This window comes from Procambarus clarkii, chromosome 60 (assembly GCF_040958095.1).
Source record: "Procambarus clarkii isolate CNS0578487 chromosome 60, FALCON_Pclarkii_2.0, whole genome shotgun sequence".
Taxonomy (NCBI): Eukaryota; Metazoa; Arthropoda; class Malacostraca; order Decapoda; family Cambaridae; genus Procambarus; species Procambarus clarkii.
In genome coordinates, this window is record NC_091209.1 from 17,453,091 (window position 1) to 17,471,108 (window position 18,018).

Sequence of the window (18,018 nt, forward strand, 5' to 3'; positions counted from 1 at the left end):
ATTCTTGTTTTTACTATGATAAAGCAAAATGAGAAAATTCTATGATATCTGAAGTCCTAATTTATTTTTTTACTTTAACATGAACTTTAGATAAATACATATATTTTAGCTGTCCTATTAAGAATTAGGAACATGCCAGAATGGTGACACATCCTCTTAGCTTGCAGCATGCTGCCAGTATGTATATCACAAAATATAAAGAACACCTAAAACAGTATTGCCAAAGGTTAATATATCTTGTGTACTGTACAACAGAGTACATAACATACGTGTAAACAGGGCATAATGATACCATAATATTTGTCAAGTTTCTGCAAGTTATTTCACACACCACTGGTAGGTCAACATCACTGGCTTACCCATAAAGTCTGGAGTATTGGCTGTCTGCAGATGTTTGGTGTTAAGGTGAATCTGCATTGAGGGTAAGGCAAAGACAGTCTCTGAGGAATGGTTGTGGTCCTGTAAGCGGGCTGATGATCGCTTACCATCTGATGATGGCAAGCTGTCACTGCGGTCCAAGGAAGGGAACCGATCTACATCTGTCAAAGCACCACATGCAGCTGGGGTACAAATGTACAGAGTATCCAAATCTCATTACACAAAATCCTCATGGAAATAATAATAAAAAAGTGTTTTCCTTTCTAATGAAAATTAATCCTATTTAACTTCATTGGTGGCAAAGTCCACAGTGAGGCATGTTATCTGTTCAAGTGGGTCAGTAGAAATACTATATAACTTTTATAAGGCTGGAAAAGTAGAGCCATTCCTTCAGTTACAAAATACTGAGCACATGGAGGTAAGCTACATAATTATAAAACAAACAGTACAAAACTTACTGTCAAGTTCTGATGTACAGAAAGCATAGTGGAACCATTCCTGGATGGTGCGAAACTGTGGTGGGAAGACCATGTTTCTAGTAATCCTGCAGACAGTGGCCATAGAGACATGCTGTGCATGAGTCTGTTCCATAACCCCCAAACTGAAGGTCAGGTTCTGCACAATGTGTGTGTCACGTGGGGCTGGAAAGGAAACAAAACAACCTCCATCACAACCTAACACTGTACAAACACACTTCTTGCTTTCATTCACTAATTTATTACAAATTCTTTCAACTTCTTGTTCTGGCTACATAACTATTTTCATTCTTATAGTCTTTAGTTTGTCCTCTGTGAATTTCTGTTTCTCTTATCTATTTTTCTTCACATTACAGCATCACTACTGTTTTAATGTTAAACTGTCCTCTGTATGCAACTGCTTCCCCCATATGTAATAGTGTCTCCTACAATTATAAACAGAAAATGTTTGTTACTACCTAGCAGAAAAGATATTAACTAATAATGAAGCACTATGATTATTTACATTGTGTAGCTGGCTTGGTTTAGCGTGTGTTAAGTAATTACTCAAGTATAGTTACAGGATGAGAGTTACGCTTGTGGTGTCCTGTCTCCCCAGTATGTACTCTTTGTCATATAATGCTTTGAAACTAATGACGGTTTTGGCCTCCACCACCTTGATGACATCAATGTAATGCTGCTGTCAACAGGGTATTACTGTACATGCAATATTGCTTTTAATGCAGTGATTTGAATATGAAACTGAATTCACAATATATTTTAGTAAGTGAATTACTATACATGGTAATATCTGTAGTGCTAAAGCCAACGATAATCTGGAGTATAACTTACGGTCTCCAGGAACCTCTTGCACTTCTGAGGTGAAGTTAATGTATGGTTCTTGAAGACTAAATAAGGCCCATGATTTACTTCTAAAGTTAACACCATGGAAGCATGCAAGAGAGATGGTTTTGCCATGAAGTTCTAATGATCCACCTAGGACTGTTCCAGAGTCTGGCAAGGGTAACGGCAGGGTGGTGAGCCGCAGACCAGACACACGGTACAGTACACCTTGCCAGTGACGATGATGACGAGCATCCTGACCTGACGTCACACCCAACACTGCAATGATAAAAGAGGCTTCAAATTTTAAAAGTTTACATTCTAATACAAAATAGGTTTTATACATATAATTACAGATTTTCAATAAATAAAATATAAAGGTAATTTTTAAAGCATAAACAACAGGGGCCAAACTAGGAAGTAAACCAAATAATCATCCCTCTTTTGTCCAAATAATGTTATTTGTGGCATACAAAATATTAAAGACTTAATGAGATCTTACCACCAGCCAACTTGCGGTTTCCATCCTTGGGCCTTTGTTTGACAGACGATTTGTGTCTGGTGGGCTGAAGGGAGGAGAAAACTCTCTTGCTTGACTTAAATTGCTGTGAAAAGAACTCGTCAAGCTTATGGTGCATCTTTAGCAGGTCAGCTGTGGTGGACTTGCTGATGATGAGCTGCAGCTGATCCCACTCCAGGTCACCCAGGATGAATATAGTAGCACCTCTGCACAAATCAACATTAGTTTTGATTCTTTATCTTTTAACTGTATGAAGCTCCATAGCCTACCTACACTTGTCACGTTTACATTTATTGAAGGTTGTGCGTGCTCCACTAATCCTCCAGATTGACCTAAGCTGATAGTCTAAAGGTAACGCAGGAAGGTCCTCTAACATCTCACTGCTTCTAACACCAATTTCAAATACTGTAATATAAACTGAACAAAGCTGAACAAATGTTATGTTTCTGCACAAACCAGAGTACACATTTGAGCTACCTTGGTATGCTGGTACTCTTGAAGGTTCTCCACCATCTTAACACAAAGGCTTATGGACACTTATGAAATTTCAAACAATAGCCACAGAGTTGCAAAAACCAAGTGATATTTCAGTAACCAACCCTACTATTATATCACACTATTTCACAATTGCTTAGACTATCTAGGTAACACTTCAGTACAGGTATAAGTGGAATACAAGTACTGTAATGTAAATAACACTTTCGCTACTTGATGCTACATGTTCCGTCACAGAACCAAAATGTGGAGTATGCCCGATAACGCAAATAGGCGTCAATAATTTAAAAATTTGTAGAAATTCCATTTATTGTCCAAATACTATGGGATTTGTTTTAAAACACACCCCAACTTCTGCCCATTCTCTGTATACCCCCACGTGGCATCCTGACCCCACCGTTTGGGTGCCCACCCATGCTGGAGGCTCTCTGTTCTTGAGACCGCGCTCGTAACAGCAGTGGCTTCCCCCTAGAGTCGAAAAGTTTTCCCATTCTCGCTATTGTATCTCAAGTATTTGCTTTTACCGGCTTTATAAACACTGCAAATTGACTTCCAGATGGATACTGATCAAGAACAGAGCCAATCCATGACAAAAGCATTGAAAGAAACACACATGAGGGAAAGTTATAGAGTTTTTGTCGAAAGTATAGAAATGTAAGAATTATGTGTTCTTATATGCAAATATTTTTTAAGGCATTCTATTGCAAACAATTTGAACCCAAATTGAATGATGTAGCATGAAAATTGAGGTCAGAAAGCTAAGAAAAAAAAGAAGAAGAGTATAAACATTTGTGGGGGGTGGTGAGTTAGCGCGCACCGCTCGACCTACCTTGAGAAGTGCGGTGGGTCACTCGCCGGGGCAACAAAAGTGTTAACTTACCTATACATTTCCTACTCTTATTTGCTCAGAGTATAAGGCATTTATAATTCTGCACTAATGGTCAACCTCCTTACTGCCTTAAAAGAGCTTGTTTCTGTTTGTCACAGCAGGGGACCCACCATAGACCCTCACCGTGTATGTGCAAAAGAGACAGTCATCAAATAACATACCTTCGTGTGGTATCTTCATCACTATCAGCGCACTGTTTAAGTTTCCACTCATCTCTCAGCGTAACACCAAAGGAGGAAACTCTGCCCATAAGTACACTGGTTCCCATGTAGTCTAAGCGTGACTGTGATGCAAATAACTTGACACCAATAGTGTGGTCTGGCTCAGTTCCCGGGTCTTCACGGATTTTTACTGAAATGTAAATGCATAAAATGTAAGTGCCTTTGATTGATTAGTTAATTTTCTACCACAGATGTGGCAGCAAATTTTTTTTTCCACACATGTTACCATTACCTGTACATGCACAGGTAATTCCAGGAGACTGGAATGTGAGGGAGATAAAACACAAACCACTTCTACACAAGATTAAAGTTTTTATCATTTATTGACTTCACACAGTCAACATTCGGCTGCATTAGACTTTCTGCAGCTCTACTGATGTAATTACTGCTTTATTGTTAAAATAAAGGAGTTATATTAAAATCTTAAAAACTAAACAGCAAATACAAGAAAGTTTTGGATATGGCAAGTCACTGAAAGAGTTTCATTCAGTCAGAATTATTATCTGACCATATTTCCTTTTTTTTGAAGAGAAGTCGTGTCTTTGACTTCCTTTCTACTCTTTGGGTGGTTGGTTCAGGTGCTAAGTTGATCTTTGATCAATATCTGCTTTTCCACCCTGCAGAGAATGCAAGATTGTGGTTGTTGTTGGTGGTGGTGGTGGTGGTGGTGGTGGTGGTGGTGGTGGGTCGTGACACACACAGACGGCTATGGGCTTCCAGTGTAGTAAGCTCTAGGGAGCTACTGAAAGGACCGTGCCACACTGTTATACAGTGCCAGTTGAGCTGTCAAACACACAATACTTTACCTGCACTTCAGAGCATATATAAACATTTAAAGATCATATCTTGCATAACCTAACAACTTCAAAGAATATCAAATGCTTTGGCAGCAAAAATCAAATTTATTAACACAAAGTCATAAAGCATCCTTTAATGTTTCATACACAAAACAATTGAAAATCATGAAGAGTGATGGACTGTACACAAAGCCAACTTACAATACATGTTAATTTCCGAGAGTTCAATGGTGCCACCCACAATGCCTCCCTTGGCCTCCAGACCAGACCCTCCCAGACCAAGACCAATGTACATGTTTTTGTGGCCTGTGCTTCCGATTGAAAGTCTTCCATTGGCTTTGAAGTCTTTTGTTGTCCAGCTGGGGATAAAGAAATTATCAAGAGTAAGTCCATATATCAGGAGTTCCAGTTCTTTTTTTTTACAACTTCTCTTTCTTATACTGTACAGTTCCACTTCAATTATGGATTCCTTTATCCTTTCTTAATGTATGTGTATACTTTACTGAGCAGAGGCTGAGCATGAATCTAGGCCAGATGCACACTAGAATCATATACCACTATTACATAATCAATACTAAACAATTACTAATTACCATTCAAATGAAAATCAAATATTTTTATATTACTCTTTTTTGAGTAAAAGTTTTAATTAATAATTTAATTGGAGCCATTACTGTAACATACTTCATAAGATATCAATATCTTGGGTACAATAATGCTTTTAAGATCATGCTGTGATTCACCATCATACTGTATTACAGTATTAAAATTACTAATAACATTATAATTAGCAGAATAAACCCTTATTCTGTATCCTGTTTTATGTCACAATGAGCTGTGTGTATAAAACAAACACACAAGAGTAAAAACAATACTGCATCACATACACAACATTGCCCATCACATTGCCCATGTTCATCTGCACACTGAGGCGGGTGAAGTTGACGGCAAAAAGCACCAGAGTCTCCCACGAGCCTGCTTTATTTGCCGTCTGAGTCATTCCTGCTCCATCTGCTTCACATGATTTATCAGATGAAGATGTTTCAGCCACATCTGGTGCCGCAGGTGGTGCCCCAAACACATCAGTTTCCTCCTCGCTCATGCCGTCTGTCTTGCCACCTGAGAATTATAAACACATTATAAAAAAAGATAAGAAATGATCAACCTATCTGAAGGCTAAACCAACTAACAAATCATATTGAAAAATCATCTGAGTAGAGTTTAGGAAACATAAGAAACCTGCAGTATAGTAGAGTTGTTAAACTATATGTTAATTACCCCAATATACGAATATCCAAGAAACCCACATTCAATTTCGTGAACATCCTCCCAAGTCCCCATTTTTGTATTTGAACCTGCTATATAAAACCACCAAGTTGCTGCCCATAAAATGAACATCACTATTTTTATGTCCACATGGCCATGTGGCCCATGTAGCCATACACATGGCTGAGAATGTCATATTGCTAACCCGTGCTGTCCCAGTTAGCAGTAGTCTTGTGACCCTTGTAGATCTACTGTGCATTCTGTGGACTATTTCAGATGTTTATCAAGGAAAAGGTGATCCATTACTCTAAAAAGGAACCTAGAGATAACCAAGCACACTATAGAAGGAAGAAACACATATAGAATCACTATTGTCGACAGTACATTACAGGATTAATGCTGCATGCATTATAATTTGTGAAGAATTTTTTATGGAGATAATAAAGATAGGAAAAATATGATAAAAACTGTCCAATACTAAAAACATATTACCTGTAAGTTTAGGGCTTTTTCTGATGTTCGCATCAGAATCAAAATTAAGCCTGAGTTTATCTCGTGCACGACTACCAGCACCGGCAGTACCCAGAAGTTGTGATGTGGCTGGTGTTGACCTGATGCCACTGCCGTCTATGCTGCCATTCTCTCGACGATTTGTGTCAATACCCTCTGACGAACTGAACGAGACACAGTATCATGATCCAATTCTACTTATAGCTAACTCCTCTATTTATCTATTTCTGGCAACACTGGTTGGAACCTAAGCATCAAGTTTTACAAGTAGGCAAGAAAAATTGTTTTGTTCTTTAATGCACAAAATAACTAAATCCAAGATGTATAACAAGCAGAAAAGGTACAAACCTTGACGAATGTCGCTTAGTTGAAACATTATGAGTGGGTGGCGACTCTCCGGAGGAAGCTGCTGGACTCGCTTCATCCCACTCACTTGACATCGCACCACTTGTGAAGTCTCCTAAAAACAATCGCCTCACAATTGATCGCCTGTACCATGCTCGGGGGAATGCTAGGATTTCTGTCAGTCTCCGCATGTCATACTTGAAGTGGGCAGCTCCAATGTCTACAATGGCTGTGGATGTCATGTGACAGTTACTACAATGAGCAGCAATAAAAACAAATGCTATTAAATGTAATTAGAATGAAGGAATCAAAGTTGCAAATAAATTAAAACTGGAAATATTCAAGGATGACCTAGACTTAATGCAATTAATCACCAACTTTTTCATGCAATAACATCTGATACAATTTTCATTTTGAACAACTGTTGAAGTGATGAGTATACAGCATGAAGATACACCAAATTTAAAAACAAAAACTAACAAATGTAGGTAACTTAAAACAGTGAAATGCTCCATTCTGTGTATGACCTTTGGATGCTCCTATAGCCAGCTGTTAAATGTTTTGTTTGAAGTATATTGACTGCAAGCATTGTAATATATTGTGCGTTTTAAAACCAGGATTACCAAGATTTACATTATATAGAGTTCCGATTCTTTTTTATGTCACACCCTATGATAATGTCACTGTTTAATAACATAATAACAGGCATGGCATGCAACTTACTGGAAAATCTGATGATGGCCTTAGCCGAGTCTGCAATGTTGGCTGCCTTCATTTTCGTGCCCAGTTCTGGTTTGAAGTTAATCTTACGTGACCTAGATATGTGAAACTTTACAAATTCCACCATGACACTTAGGGAATCCTTCCGTTCACTGTCTGTAAGGGCTGCCAAGGGAGAGGATGCCAAATATGGAGCTCCTGAGGTGCCACGCTGTTTTCCCCCATATGGGTGGAAGACGTACAGTGAGAAGTCCTCCAGGACACCAGTTACACTTAACCCTCCGATAGTTGCTGGCAGCTTACTCGCTAAATCTGCCATTGATCTGTTGATGGTTCACTAAGCATTTAAGTAGAAAACAATAAAGATTAATAATATAAATAACAAATGTAATTAAGCATACTAAAAATTAACAAGAGCCAAATTATCTCACCCATCATCTGCTCTCTTTGATGAGAAGACAAGGTTGAGGGATGGTAACTGCAGGAGACACTCCACACGGGAAACTGGTTGGCAAGAGAACCTGCAAGAATATGCATGGTAACATTTGGAAACATTTCCCAAACTTAACCCTCAATAAATGTACTATATCATAAAATGCATTCAGTAAACTATAATGTTGACGGAGCATATCAAGTACTGTACAGGAAATGTTTTTTTTCATGTCAGTCTTTGAATGCAGATTGATGCCAAATGGTACCAGTTGTAATCCACAGATGTTATTGCATCACTCAGCAGTGCCTGCAGCCAGCAACTTACGACATCACTACTTTTATAACTACAATGGACAGTATGGGGGGTACCTGTACTTGGTCTTCAGTTCTTGCACCAAGGTACAATGTTGAGCAAAGTGCACATTTGCCATGCAAATTTTTCAGTAAATATTTATTTTTCCCATAAGAGTTAGCTGGAAACTTAACCTGGTTATTAAGGAATAATCTCTAAGGCCATGAATGATTTAATACAATTCTAATTCAAAAATTTTCTCATTGATGTTTTCTGTAGAATAATACGTTACTAAATAAAAGAGAAACTCATCTGTCTTGTAGTCAACAGGTAAGCAAATGAATACATGTATTCATCTGATGCAGTGCAGAGGAAAAAAGTTAACATTTACAGTCTTGGACAATGTGACTCAAGTGCTCTTTATTACATACTCACTGATGAAATATTTTACTCTAATGTAAGTTACAAGAAGAAATTATATCATTTAAGCTCTTGGCTAAGCCCTGGGATTGTTTATCTCTCAGCACTAAATAGTTTAGATGCTCACTTTCTGGGAATTGGCCATTTGTAGGAAACTGAAGATATTATCTCTATCCCCTTCTACACATTAATTGAAACAATGACCTAAATGTTTGGCCAAAGTTTATTTAATATAAATAGTTTATATTACCCCAAGCATAAATCTAATAGGTATACCAGTTCTGTTTATCTCTTATGGCCAAGTCATTATACATTCTTTAGTATTTTGCCGATTTTTTTTTTGTTATATACGTAATAGCAAGATGTTCTGTTATTAGAAAATATTTATGTTCACTAATTCATTATTCAGTCATCCAGAGTTCCAGTTAACTGTAAACACGCCCACTTAACTCCTGTCCTTTCAGACAAGGGTTCAAATGCTTGCATAGCTTCTTGTGTCTATATCTGTTTATTAAATAACTGCTGAAGTATTACAGACTACTTGTTGAGAAAGCAATTACAGCGGAATGATAAAGTCACCAGAGGGTGCAGTACCCTTCCAATGTTTACAATTGCTCAAACACAAATTGCATAGTTACTGTACTGTACTTCTGCTTTAACTACTTGGCTTGCATGTATTACATACAGAATTACTATGAAGATGCAAAAAGGAACGAGCAAATTCTTGTATAATGCTTACCGAATAGTTGATGGCTGCATATGAAAGTAAACCACAACATCAACAGGAAACGATGCATAAACATAAGGTACTCCACCACCACCGGGAGCTCCTGAAGTGTCAACATCCACATTGAACACTGGTTCACGTTCTGTAAAAGTAGGACATGTGTATTAACATGGTTTCAAAAACAGATTGTTAATTTAACCTAACCTGGAGTAGGGCCAAAGAGAACCCCATATGGAAATATGCAGGCATGAACCATGCAGGGACAAGCAGGCAGGCCAAAGTCAGGATACACACACACATACAACCCCTGCCCCACTTATCCAAGGCCTTGTGAGCTGTCTCCTATAAGATAGAAAGGCCAGACACCTCCAGGGCTACACCCCACCCAATAAGAGGGAAAAATCTCAAGGCCTTGTAAGGGCAGCAGGACCAATGGAAAACCACAGCTACCACAGGAAACCTCCAAGACCATTTGCCCACTAAAGCACAAACCTGGGACTGATGAAGAGAAACTATTCCAAACAGATAATGCCAAAATGGAGAAAACCAGGAGAAATGAAAGCAGATTCCAAAGTAGGTGCTGTGACTGGAAACTACGGGAGATGAAACAACAGAAATCTGACATGGAGCCACACCTGGGATTCAGAAACATGCACAAGGAAAATGGAGGTGGTGGCAACAGAAATGGATAGGAAGATAAAGAAACAAACCTCCTGGGAGAATAAGCTCTCTGGTTTAGTTAAACCAAAACCACAAAGAGGGGGAGAGAAATTCAGGACCAACCCATACAAAACCCAAATGTTTTTAAAACATATTACCAGTGACAGATGGACAGCATTAAGTGGCAATTGGTATTTGATAGATATCAAGCAGTACTTAGCATGCCGATATGTTATTTTCCAATATAGAACCAACTATTTCCTCAGATGTGGATCGAGATACTCTTCACTCTTTCCTCACCCCAACTATATGGCAAGACCATGTGCAGAAATTCTTGTCATGGTGGAGGAAAGTTGACTTAAGCATATTGTGTGTACTAAATTGTATCCTGGGTGGACAATAAGGCTTTGGGAGCAACAGAGAGACTTGCTCAGCAAGGTGTGCTAAACCATGCCCAACACCTTGTCTTTATCAAACACAGTTGCTCCATAATGAATATCAAGTCATTTTACATTCTTCTAATTATTATAATTTATTCCTAATGGTAAACTTTGAATGATCTGAAGGATTAAGCAAGAATGGGACCACAAAATCTGTAATAATGAATGCAAAACACTATCGCCACTGTTATATTTGAATTATATTTTCCCGCTTTACCAAGGAATATAAAAGAAAAAATTGCACATGATAGGAAGTCTGTTATTTATATAATTATCAGCAGGAACAAGAGAATGAAGTAGTGTACCTTGAGATGCGGCTGGAGATTTGTGCTGAGGTTCGGGTACAGGCAGTGGCTCCAAGGCCAACTCGAGGAACTCCAGAATGTTTGGGCTCACTGTAGTCTCTCTCTGTATGCTTTGCAAAGTTAGCCAAGTGAAGAGCGAAGCACGCTTGATACCACCACTACCAATTCCACTCTTGCGGGAGCTGCCACCAAGGCTGCCACTGCCTCCTGCCGTGCCAGCAGGTGACCACCCGGAGCCTTCCGAGGGAATGCCCACGCCACTGCCAAACACACCGCCGCCACTCCCAACTGGAGTTTCTTCATGAATGTTGTGCGACTCATAATGAACCTGAATATAAAACATCCCCAGTAGTATATTAATTAAATCAATTATCTGAGAGAATAAATTTTCTGATAATTCTTTTCCCTTCTTGTGTGGCTGTTATTCAACTTAACAGGCAATACGGAAAGATTAAAACCTCAACATGTCCTCTCTTATTTACAATTCAAGTTACCCATTTTTACTTATAAATATTTAATTGTTAAAGAATTATAAACTGTTAATTTTACTGTTGTTGGTTTAAAAATACTGAATGTAGCACAGTTTACTATTCAAGGAGGCTTAAATGACAGAAAATCTATGGATGTATGGTCAGCTCATGAAAAAAAAAAGTAGCCTCTCCAGTTTAAATTTTTCACATTTAAAGACAAGGTCAAGGTCTAGACACACCATGTCTAGACCTTGTGTTTATGGCAAGGGTGTAGAGAGTGAACGAAAGAACTTGTGGCAAGGGTGTAGAGGGGAAATGAGAACCCGAGAGAAGAGGAAACAAGAGCCATTAATTAGTGTATCTTGAAACAACAGTCAGGTACGCATGAATGTCAAAAACTCTAACTTTAAATATGAAATACTGCGTCCTGGGTGTTGACAAAACAGCATAGGCAAGACACTGTCAACATTATTTTCTATTAATAAAATATTGTACCAGAAACATTACACTTACCTTTACATCGAGGCCTGGGATATAGAAGATGGTATCAGCAGACACAGAGAGTGAGGGTGGAGGTGGGGCTCGCAGTTTACCGCTCGACATGTTGGTGCGAGCTTCATTTTTCTTACGAACTGAGCCAGGGCTGCTCGGAGTTTCTGATATGCCTCCAGAAAAACTTCGTTCCTTTTTCATTCTGCTGGCCAAAATATTTTATTATAACCTATCATGAACAATAGTTACTGAAGGAAGGAGGTAAACTAAAGTAATATCTACTGACACATGCAACGTATGATTACATGTAGCTTTCAACAAATAATTGTAAATGTAAATGAATAACCTCAGGTGAATAAAATATCAGTATGGTGAGTAAAAGCTTCACAATGGTCTCTTTAAAGCCACACTTGTGAACTATTAAACTAGAACTTCTCGTCAACAAGCCTCGCAGAGGGAGCAATGGTCGTGCACTACTCATAAGTGTGCGATACTGGAGAAGCAGCACCTTGTAGGTGGTGGTAACCACTACCCCACAGGGAAGATGATACAGTAACCCTGGAGGGGCAGTGGCAGTGCAAGCCATCTACAAGGGAAGATAACCCAGGCGACAACAGCTGGAGTCAACTGGCAACTTTGGCCATACAACACACACACTTTCACTAAAATATGGAACAAAACCAAACAATTTATGTGAATAAATTATTGAAATTCATCACATGGTGAGTAGAGTACTATGGGTGGTTCTAAATTTCATGCACTTTAAAATTTCTTGACAGTGTATACAGCACCTTGAGAAAGGATGTACCGGTAAGTTACATCTGAAAAATTATTTTTAATACACTTTACACACATTTTGGGTCTTTCCTTCACTTTTATTTCATCCATTTTTATACTTAAGCATGTCACCCCTTACTCTGTACCTCCATGCATTATTCTTAGATTTATAAATGACAGGAACAGGAATGGTCCTTTTAAACATTCTTGGATACAAGCTTTCTCAAATTACTGTACTACAAATTTGTGTGTGTGTGTGTCCCAGCTGCATTGACATAGCATAGATAGTGCTCCCCTCTTTTAGTTATCTTGTACCTGGACGTACAAGATAACTGGTAATGTGTACCTGTGCAACTGGCGCAAGTGTAAGTTTGTCTTGTTGGCATTATAATACTTCAGCCGACTCAATTCTCCCAATGGGCTTTTGCATACTTAAAAGGTTTAACATTTATCAAGGTGTGAACTGACCTCTTCTCTTCTTCCCGTGACACACACTTGGTATAAAGATTACACATGCCAGAGCTGATACAAACTCGCACGTCCAGCTCCAGGTCAATACTGGGGTCGAGGGGTTTGACCGTGCCCGAGCTGCTTGACCCGTGACCTCCACCTGGTGTAATGGGACCTGCAAAATTGAGAGGTTTACAGTTGCACGCCATTATATTACATTTTTGTGATAGAGCAATAATGCCTAGTTCACCTCTGGACATTAACATGCACTTTTCAGGTCATTTATATTATTTCCGTCAATAGGGCAGGGGGGGGGCCCAAGAAATTGGTGCTTCAAGGTACAGTTGTATTTCTATAAAATACAGTAAACATAAAACATTATATTTAAAGCAATTTCTATAATGTAGTTAACATTATTCCTGAAGAGTATAAAATAAGTTGAAGTACTGTATCTGCAACAATTGTCGTCAATGTCTTGGTGCCTACATACATGGCAACGATTAAGATACACCTGCTTACTCTTCTGACAGTTGTCCATACCTGTATATACACTGCTGCACTTTACCACAAACCTCTATGTGGTAATCTGCTACAACTTATATATTCTACCAATATACACTATTGTAACATATAGTACATCTGTATTTTCTGCTGCAACTTACTGCTCATCACTACATCATGTATCCATATTACTATAACTTGACAAACGTCTGTAGGCACTACTAAAAACATTTTAAATACATATTTTGTACTGGGCAAATTTCCAAAATCTGTACCCATCTACAACTTTTATACACCAACATATACTGGTACAACTTGTCATACACCAATACCCACTACTACAATTCTTCTTATATCAGCATACACTGCCACAACTCGTCATGCACACCTGTTCGTGCGGCTATAAGTGATCATACACTAGTACCTGTGTACTCTGCTGCCATTTTAAATAAAATGTAATGTCCATTAAGTGACATCTAGATAGACAACATATTAATAATTTTACTTAACATACAGAAACCAACGACTTATCGATCAATACCAACACAGCCACTGTATATTGCCTTAATTTAATTGAAAAAGAAAGTGATCAACAACAGGAATCAAATCTATCAGAAATGTTAGGCAGTTGAATACTGGTGTTGGAATGCTAAGGGGAAGACGATAAAGACCAGCCAGTCCCTACCTTCAGTACACAGCAGGGAGGTTAATGTTATACGTCTCTCGGTTGTCTGGGCACCTGGATACGTTTGTGTGTAAACTCTCCATGCTTTATTTTCTTACCTTAATCAAGCAGGGAAATTATGGCATGTACTCTCAATACATTTTTGTTCTCTATTCCACATTCAGATCTTTAATGGCATTTGTTATTTCTTTAATGTAAGACAATACTGACAACTTATGGCATATCTTACAACTTGATATATTATTGTATAGGCTCAATCCTCTGAGATGTGCAGAGTTTCTTCAATGTAAACAGAAGTATCTTTAGCCCGTCTTGGGAAGTACCTACAGTGCTTGAGAAAAACAGTCTTTTCTATATACTGTACTAATTATACTCACTTAATGATTTGCTGTTTTTTGTTCTAGTAGATGACTGCTGGACACTTTACACCAATTATGACATTTTTGGCACCACTGAGCAACATTAAACACAGCATGCTATCTCTTTAAAACAGCCCAAGAAGACCCTAAATTCTTTTATTTGCTTCTTAATTTACACCATGTTTCAAGAGCTTTTTCCCCCCCCCCTTAAATAATCATCTGTGACAAAAATAGTCATGTATCCCTATACACACATCAACATTGGATAAGGATCATATTTAAAATATATTAAAAGTAAGATTCTGTAGCACATCACTTTCCAGTCAAAATGATCCCTTACTGCTTAATTAACTACCCATTGACAATGATTAATTCCATTGGTGCAACACATCATACTCAACAACCTGGACTTTTCCCAAGACTGGTTTCTGAACTTAAGAGGACCGAGATACAGGGAAAGGTTGAGGGAGCTAGACCACTGCAATAGCCAACCAATGGTTAAAAGCTGAAGCCCAGAAGCTGAACCCTTGTCACGTAGGTACATATTAACGAGTACATTGCTACAACTCGACACACTGCCACCAGGGTTATCATCACCAGTGAAAAATACCCCACACTGTTTCTAATGATACCCCATTATAGTATTGATAGCAACTTGCAGGAAACTGGGCATGGGCACAAAACTGGGCCAGAAACAGACACAACCATCAAACAGTACTAAGAAAAAGGGCTTGGTACTTGAAAATCATAGGAGTGGAACATTTTGAGAGGAGCCAAGGCACATTGAAGGCAACACCAAACTGCATCACAAAGGATATCTCTGGGGCTGTCACCCTTTGTCAGGCAGCATCAAGAAAATCAATTGTTAACTGTACAGTTGTTGCAGTTACATAGTTATAGCTATGTAAATGTAGATATGAAAGAACCCAATAGGCTCAAGAACCTGTACAACAGTTGATTGACAGTCGAGAGGCGAGACCAAAGAGCGAGAGCTCAACCCCCGCAAGCACAACTAGGCGAGTACTACACCATTAAGCAAACACAGCACAAGAGCCTTCACTGTACTAAGACAACAGTCTCAAGGTAAATCCAAATAAGAGAAACCTCAATTTAATTAGCCACTGCGGAGCTAGCAAAGCAATGAGTGGCCACCAGGATAAAAAATGAGGATAGTCGGCTACTCTCACCCTACTGTGTTGTGATAGTGGTACTGTATCTCGTGATGGTCAGTGTATGTTTGATCTACGAATAGTATATAGAAGTAATAATGAAGTTTTGTAGTGTATGAGAGTGGTGTTTAATTTTTTTAATTACAGCGAGCTTTTATGTTTGGCGATAGTTTGAGCAAAACTACCATCTCCCTCCCTTAGATACATGAAAGGACCACACGGAAAGATCCCCACCACGATGGAAATACAAGTCGTGAGAGCCTGATGGGTGACATGCATCCTGAGTGGACCACATAGAGCCTAGCTCTAGAAGCATTTGAAGAGCCTCGGAACAAAATAGCCCTAACACAAGTATTCTACATATATTACTGGCAACTCAAAAGTGCGTGTAAACCTAAAGTCAAAAAGTTTCAAAATATACATAAGAAAATATTCTAGTGTATTTCAGCTCTGGTGTGAATTAACAGCATTTGCACAACACTGCTGAAAACTGAACAGCTTTGACCAATAGCTAATGATTATGCACAAGCAGGGTGGAGGAACTTGTTCAATTCAAATTAATATTTGTAAGTCTGAAGATAAGCATGTGATTCACCCACTTATTTCCAATTAAAAGAAGTGAAATATAGAACAGTACTGGCAAACTTGGACAATATTTCACAAGACTTTGAAAAACTCTACATACTGGCATTTCTCAAGAAAGGTTACAGAAATTCTTTACTCACCAAATGTCCACATATAATGCCTGCTCTGCTGCAGAGAAAAAATATAAGGCTAATGGATAAATTAAAATGAGAAATCGACTTCAACTACAACGAGCACCTCTGGCAATAAGCACTAGACCTGACTAGTAAAAACCTTGGCAATATGTGGAAACCAATGATGAGAATATATCTCATTGCTAAAATTAAACATCTACAGCTTCAGATGACCATGGGTTATAAAAATTAATGGTAACCCAAATTTTGAGTGAAAAATATTGTAGTAGCACAATAACTTAAAAAAAGCATAGAAAGATAAAGGAAAATAAGAGTTATTATTGTTCTCTTACCTGCACAGCCAGGTAGAAGGGGGAAAACTGAAAGAAACAAGACATTGTCAATGGTTACCTACAGCGAAGTGAACAATTAGGATAAAGGTGAAGCCGCAGAGTGCAAACATTTCACTTCATAACTACACGTCCACAAGCCAATACACACACACACACACATACAATCTACCTAAAACAATCATTGTATCTATTTGGCAGTCACTATGACTTACAAAAGTAATGATAAACAAAAGAAGACATTCATATCGATAGCTTGGTATATTACAACATAAAGAAGTCAGTCCATGCTAAGACATAGATGGTGCCAACACTGAAGACATCACAAGAACCAGCATAACAGCCGCCACCACCACCACCATTCACAGTGGTGGAAGCCTCAAAGGTAGTAAATCATGAACATGGTCAGGTGAAATAGAACACACAAGAGTAAACACAAAGTCAAGCCCATCACTTGAGGCAAACGCAAACAAAATAACATAGCGTTGTATGCAAAGCTGGTAAATATTACAACATTCAGAAACCTGAACTAGACAGAGAGGCTTTCAAGGCAATGTACACTGCCTATGTAAGACAAATGCTAGAGTATTAAGCCCTCCCTCACTTAATTAGTCCCTCTCACCTTAAAGTACATTTACATTGTTTTGAGTCCAAATATTTGTAACAAGATTAGCACCACAACTGAGAAGAAAGGTACAAAGAACTAAAGCTAACAATACTTACAGAGAGAAAAGTGAAAGGCAACACGAGATTCTCAGCAACAAAAGTGACTGACAAAACATGTAAGATGAGAATTATTAAAAGGAGGATATGGATGGAAGCTAAATACTGTACTCAAAGGAGTCACAGACATACAAGGGGAAATTTTTTCACTGTGAGAGTACTGAGCAAGTAGAACGAACTAGCTTCTAGTTCATTACACATGCTCTCTCACTCAATAAGGCTTACTTCATAAATTTTCAAAAGTACTGTAAATATAAGAAGAAAGATTTGGCAGGGGTGACAGAACCTGGAGGGTGTCCCTGCAAACACATATTACAGTACACACATTAAACTTGTAATATGTGTACATTGATAAACAAGTGTATATGAAAACAAAAACTGTCAAATAACATTACTAATAAATTCATTAGTGGCTAAGTTAGCAGGTCATGAATATAGGGAAGTACCGTTAGCCTTCGAGTTGAGTGAATTCATATGAAATGAATTCTAATCTATACATTATTTTTAACACCAAAATTACAAAAAAAAAATGTGAGAACAGATTTGCACACACACACACACACACACACATAGTACAATATTTACAGCATTTAATATAATGCTTTGGTGTACGATGCCCAAAGACCAGG

The 18,018-nt window shown here is 38.3% G+C and overlaps 1 protein-coding gene across 18 annotated transcripts in view; it reads right to left on the minus strand.

The window, feature by feature from the left end:
* tweek (transmembrane protein KIAA1109 homolog tweek) overlaps positions 1-18,018 on the minus strand; it is a 101,821-nt gene that overhangs the window by 5,884 nt on the left and 77,919 nt on the right. For all 18 annotated transcript variants that reach the window (XM_045756077.2, XM_045756076.2, XM_069307622.1 and 15 more), the window contains 15 exons: positions 12,923-13,079; positions 11,699-11,879; positions 10,716-11,043; positions 9,323-9,452; positions 7,871-7,960; positions 7,443-7,762; positions 6,723-6,948; positions 6,357-6,538; positions 5,486-5,717; positions 4,800-4,957; positions 3,742-3,931; positions 2,179-2,402; positions 1,686-1,955; positions 837-1,019; positions 360-539 (listed from right to left, as the gene is read on the minus strand). In XM_045756077.2, the coding sequence (XP_045612033.2) occupies positions 360-539; positions 837-1,019; positions 1,686-1,955; positions 2,179-2,402; positions 3,742-3,931; positions 4,800-4,957; positions 5,486-5,717; positions 6,357-6,538; positions 6,723-6,948; positions 7,443-7,762; positions 7,871-7,960; positions 9,323-9,452; positions 10,716-11,043; positions 11,699-11,879; positions 12,923-13,079 (3,051 nt within the window). The remainder of the gene's footprint in view (positions 1-359; positions 540-836; positions 1,020-1,685; positions 1,956-2,178; positions 2,403-3,741; positions 3,932-4,799; positions 4,958-5,485; positions 5,718-6,356; positions 6,539-6,722; positions 6,949-7,442; positions 7,763-7,870; positions 7,961-9,322; positions 9,453-10,715; positions 11,044-11,698; positions 11,880-12,922; positions 13,080-18,018) is intronic.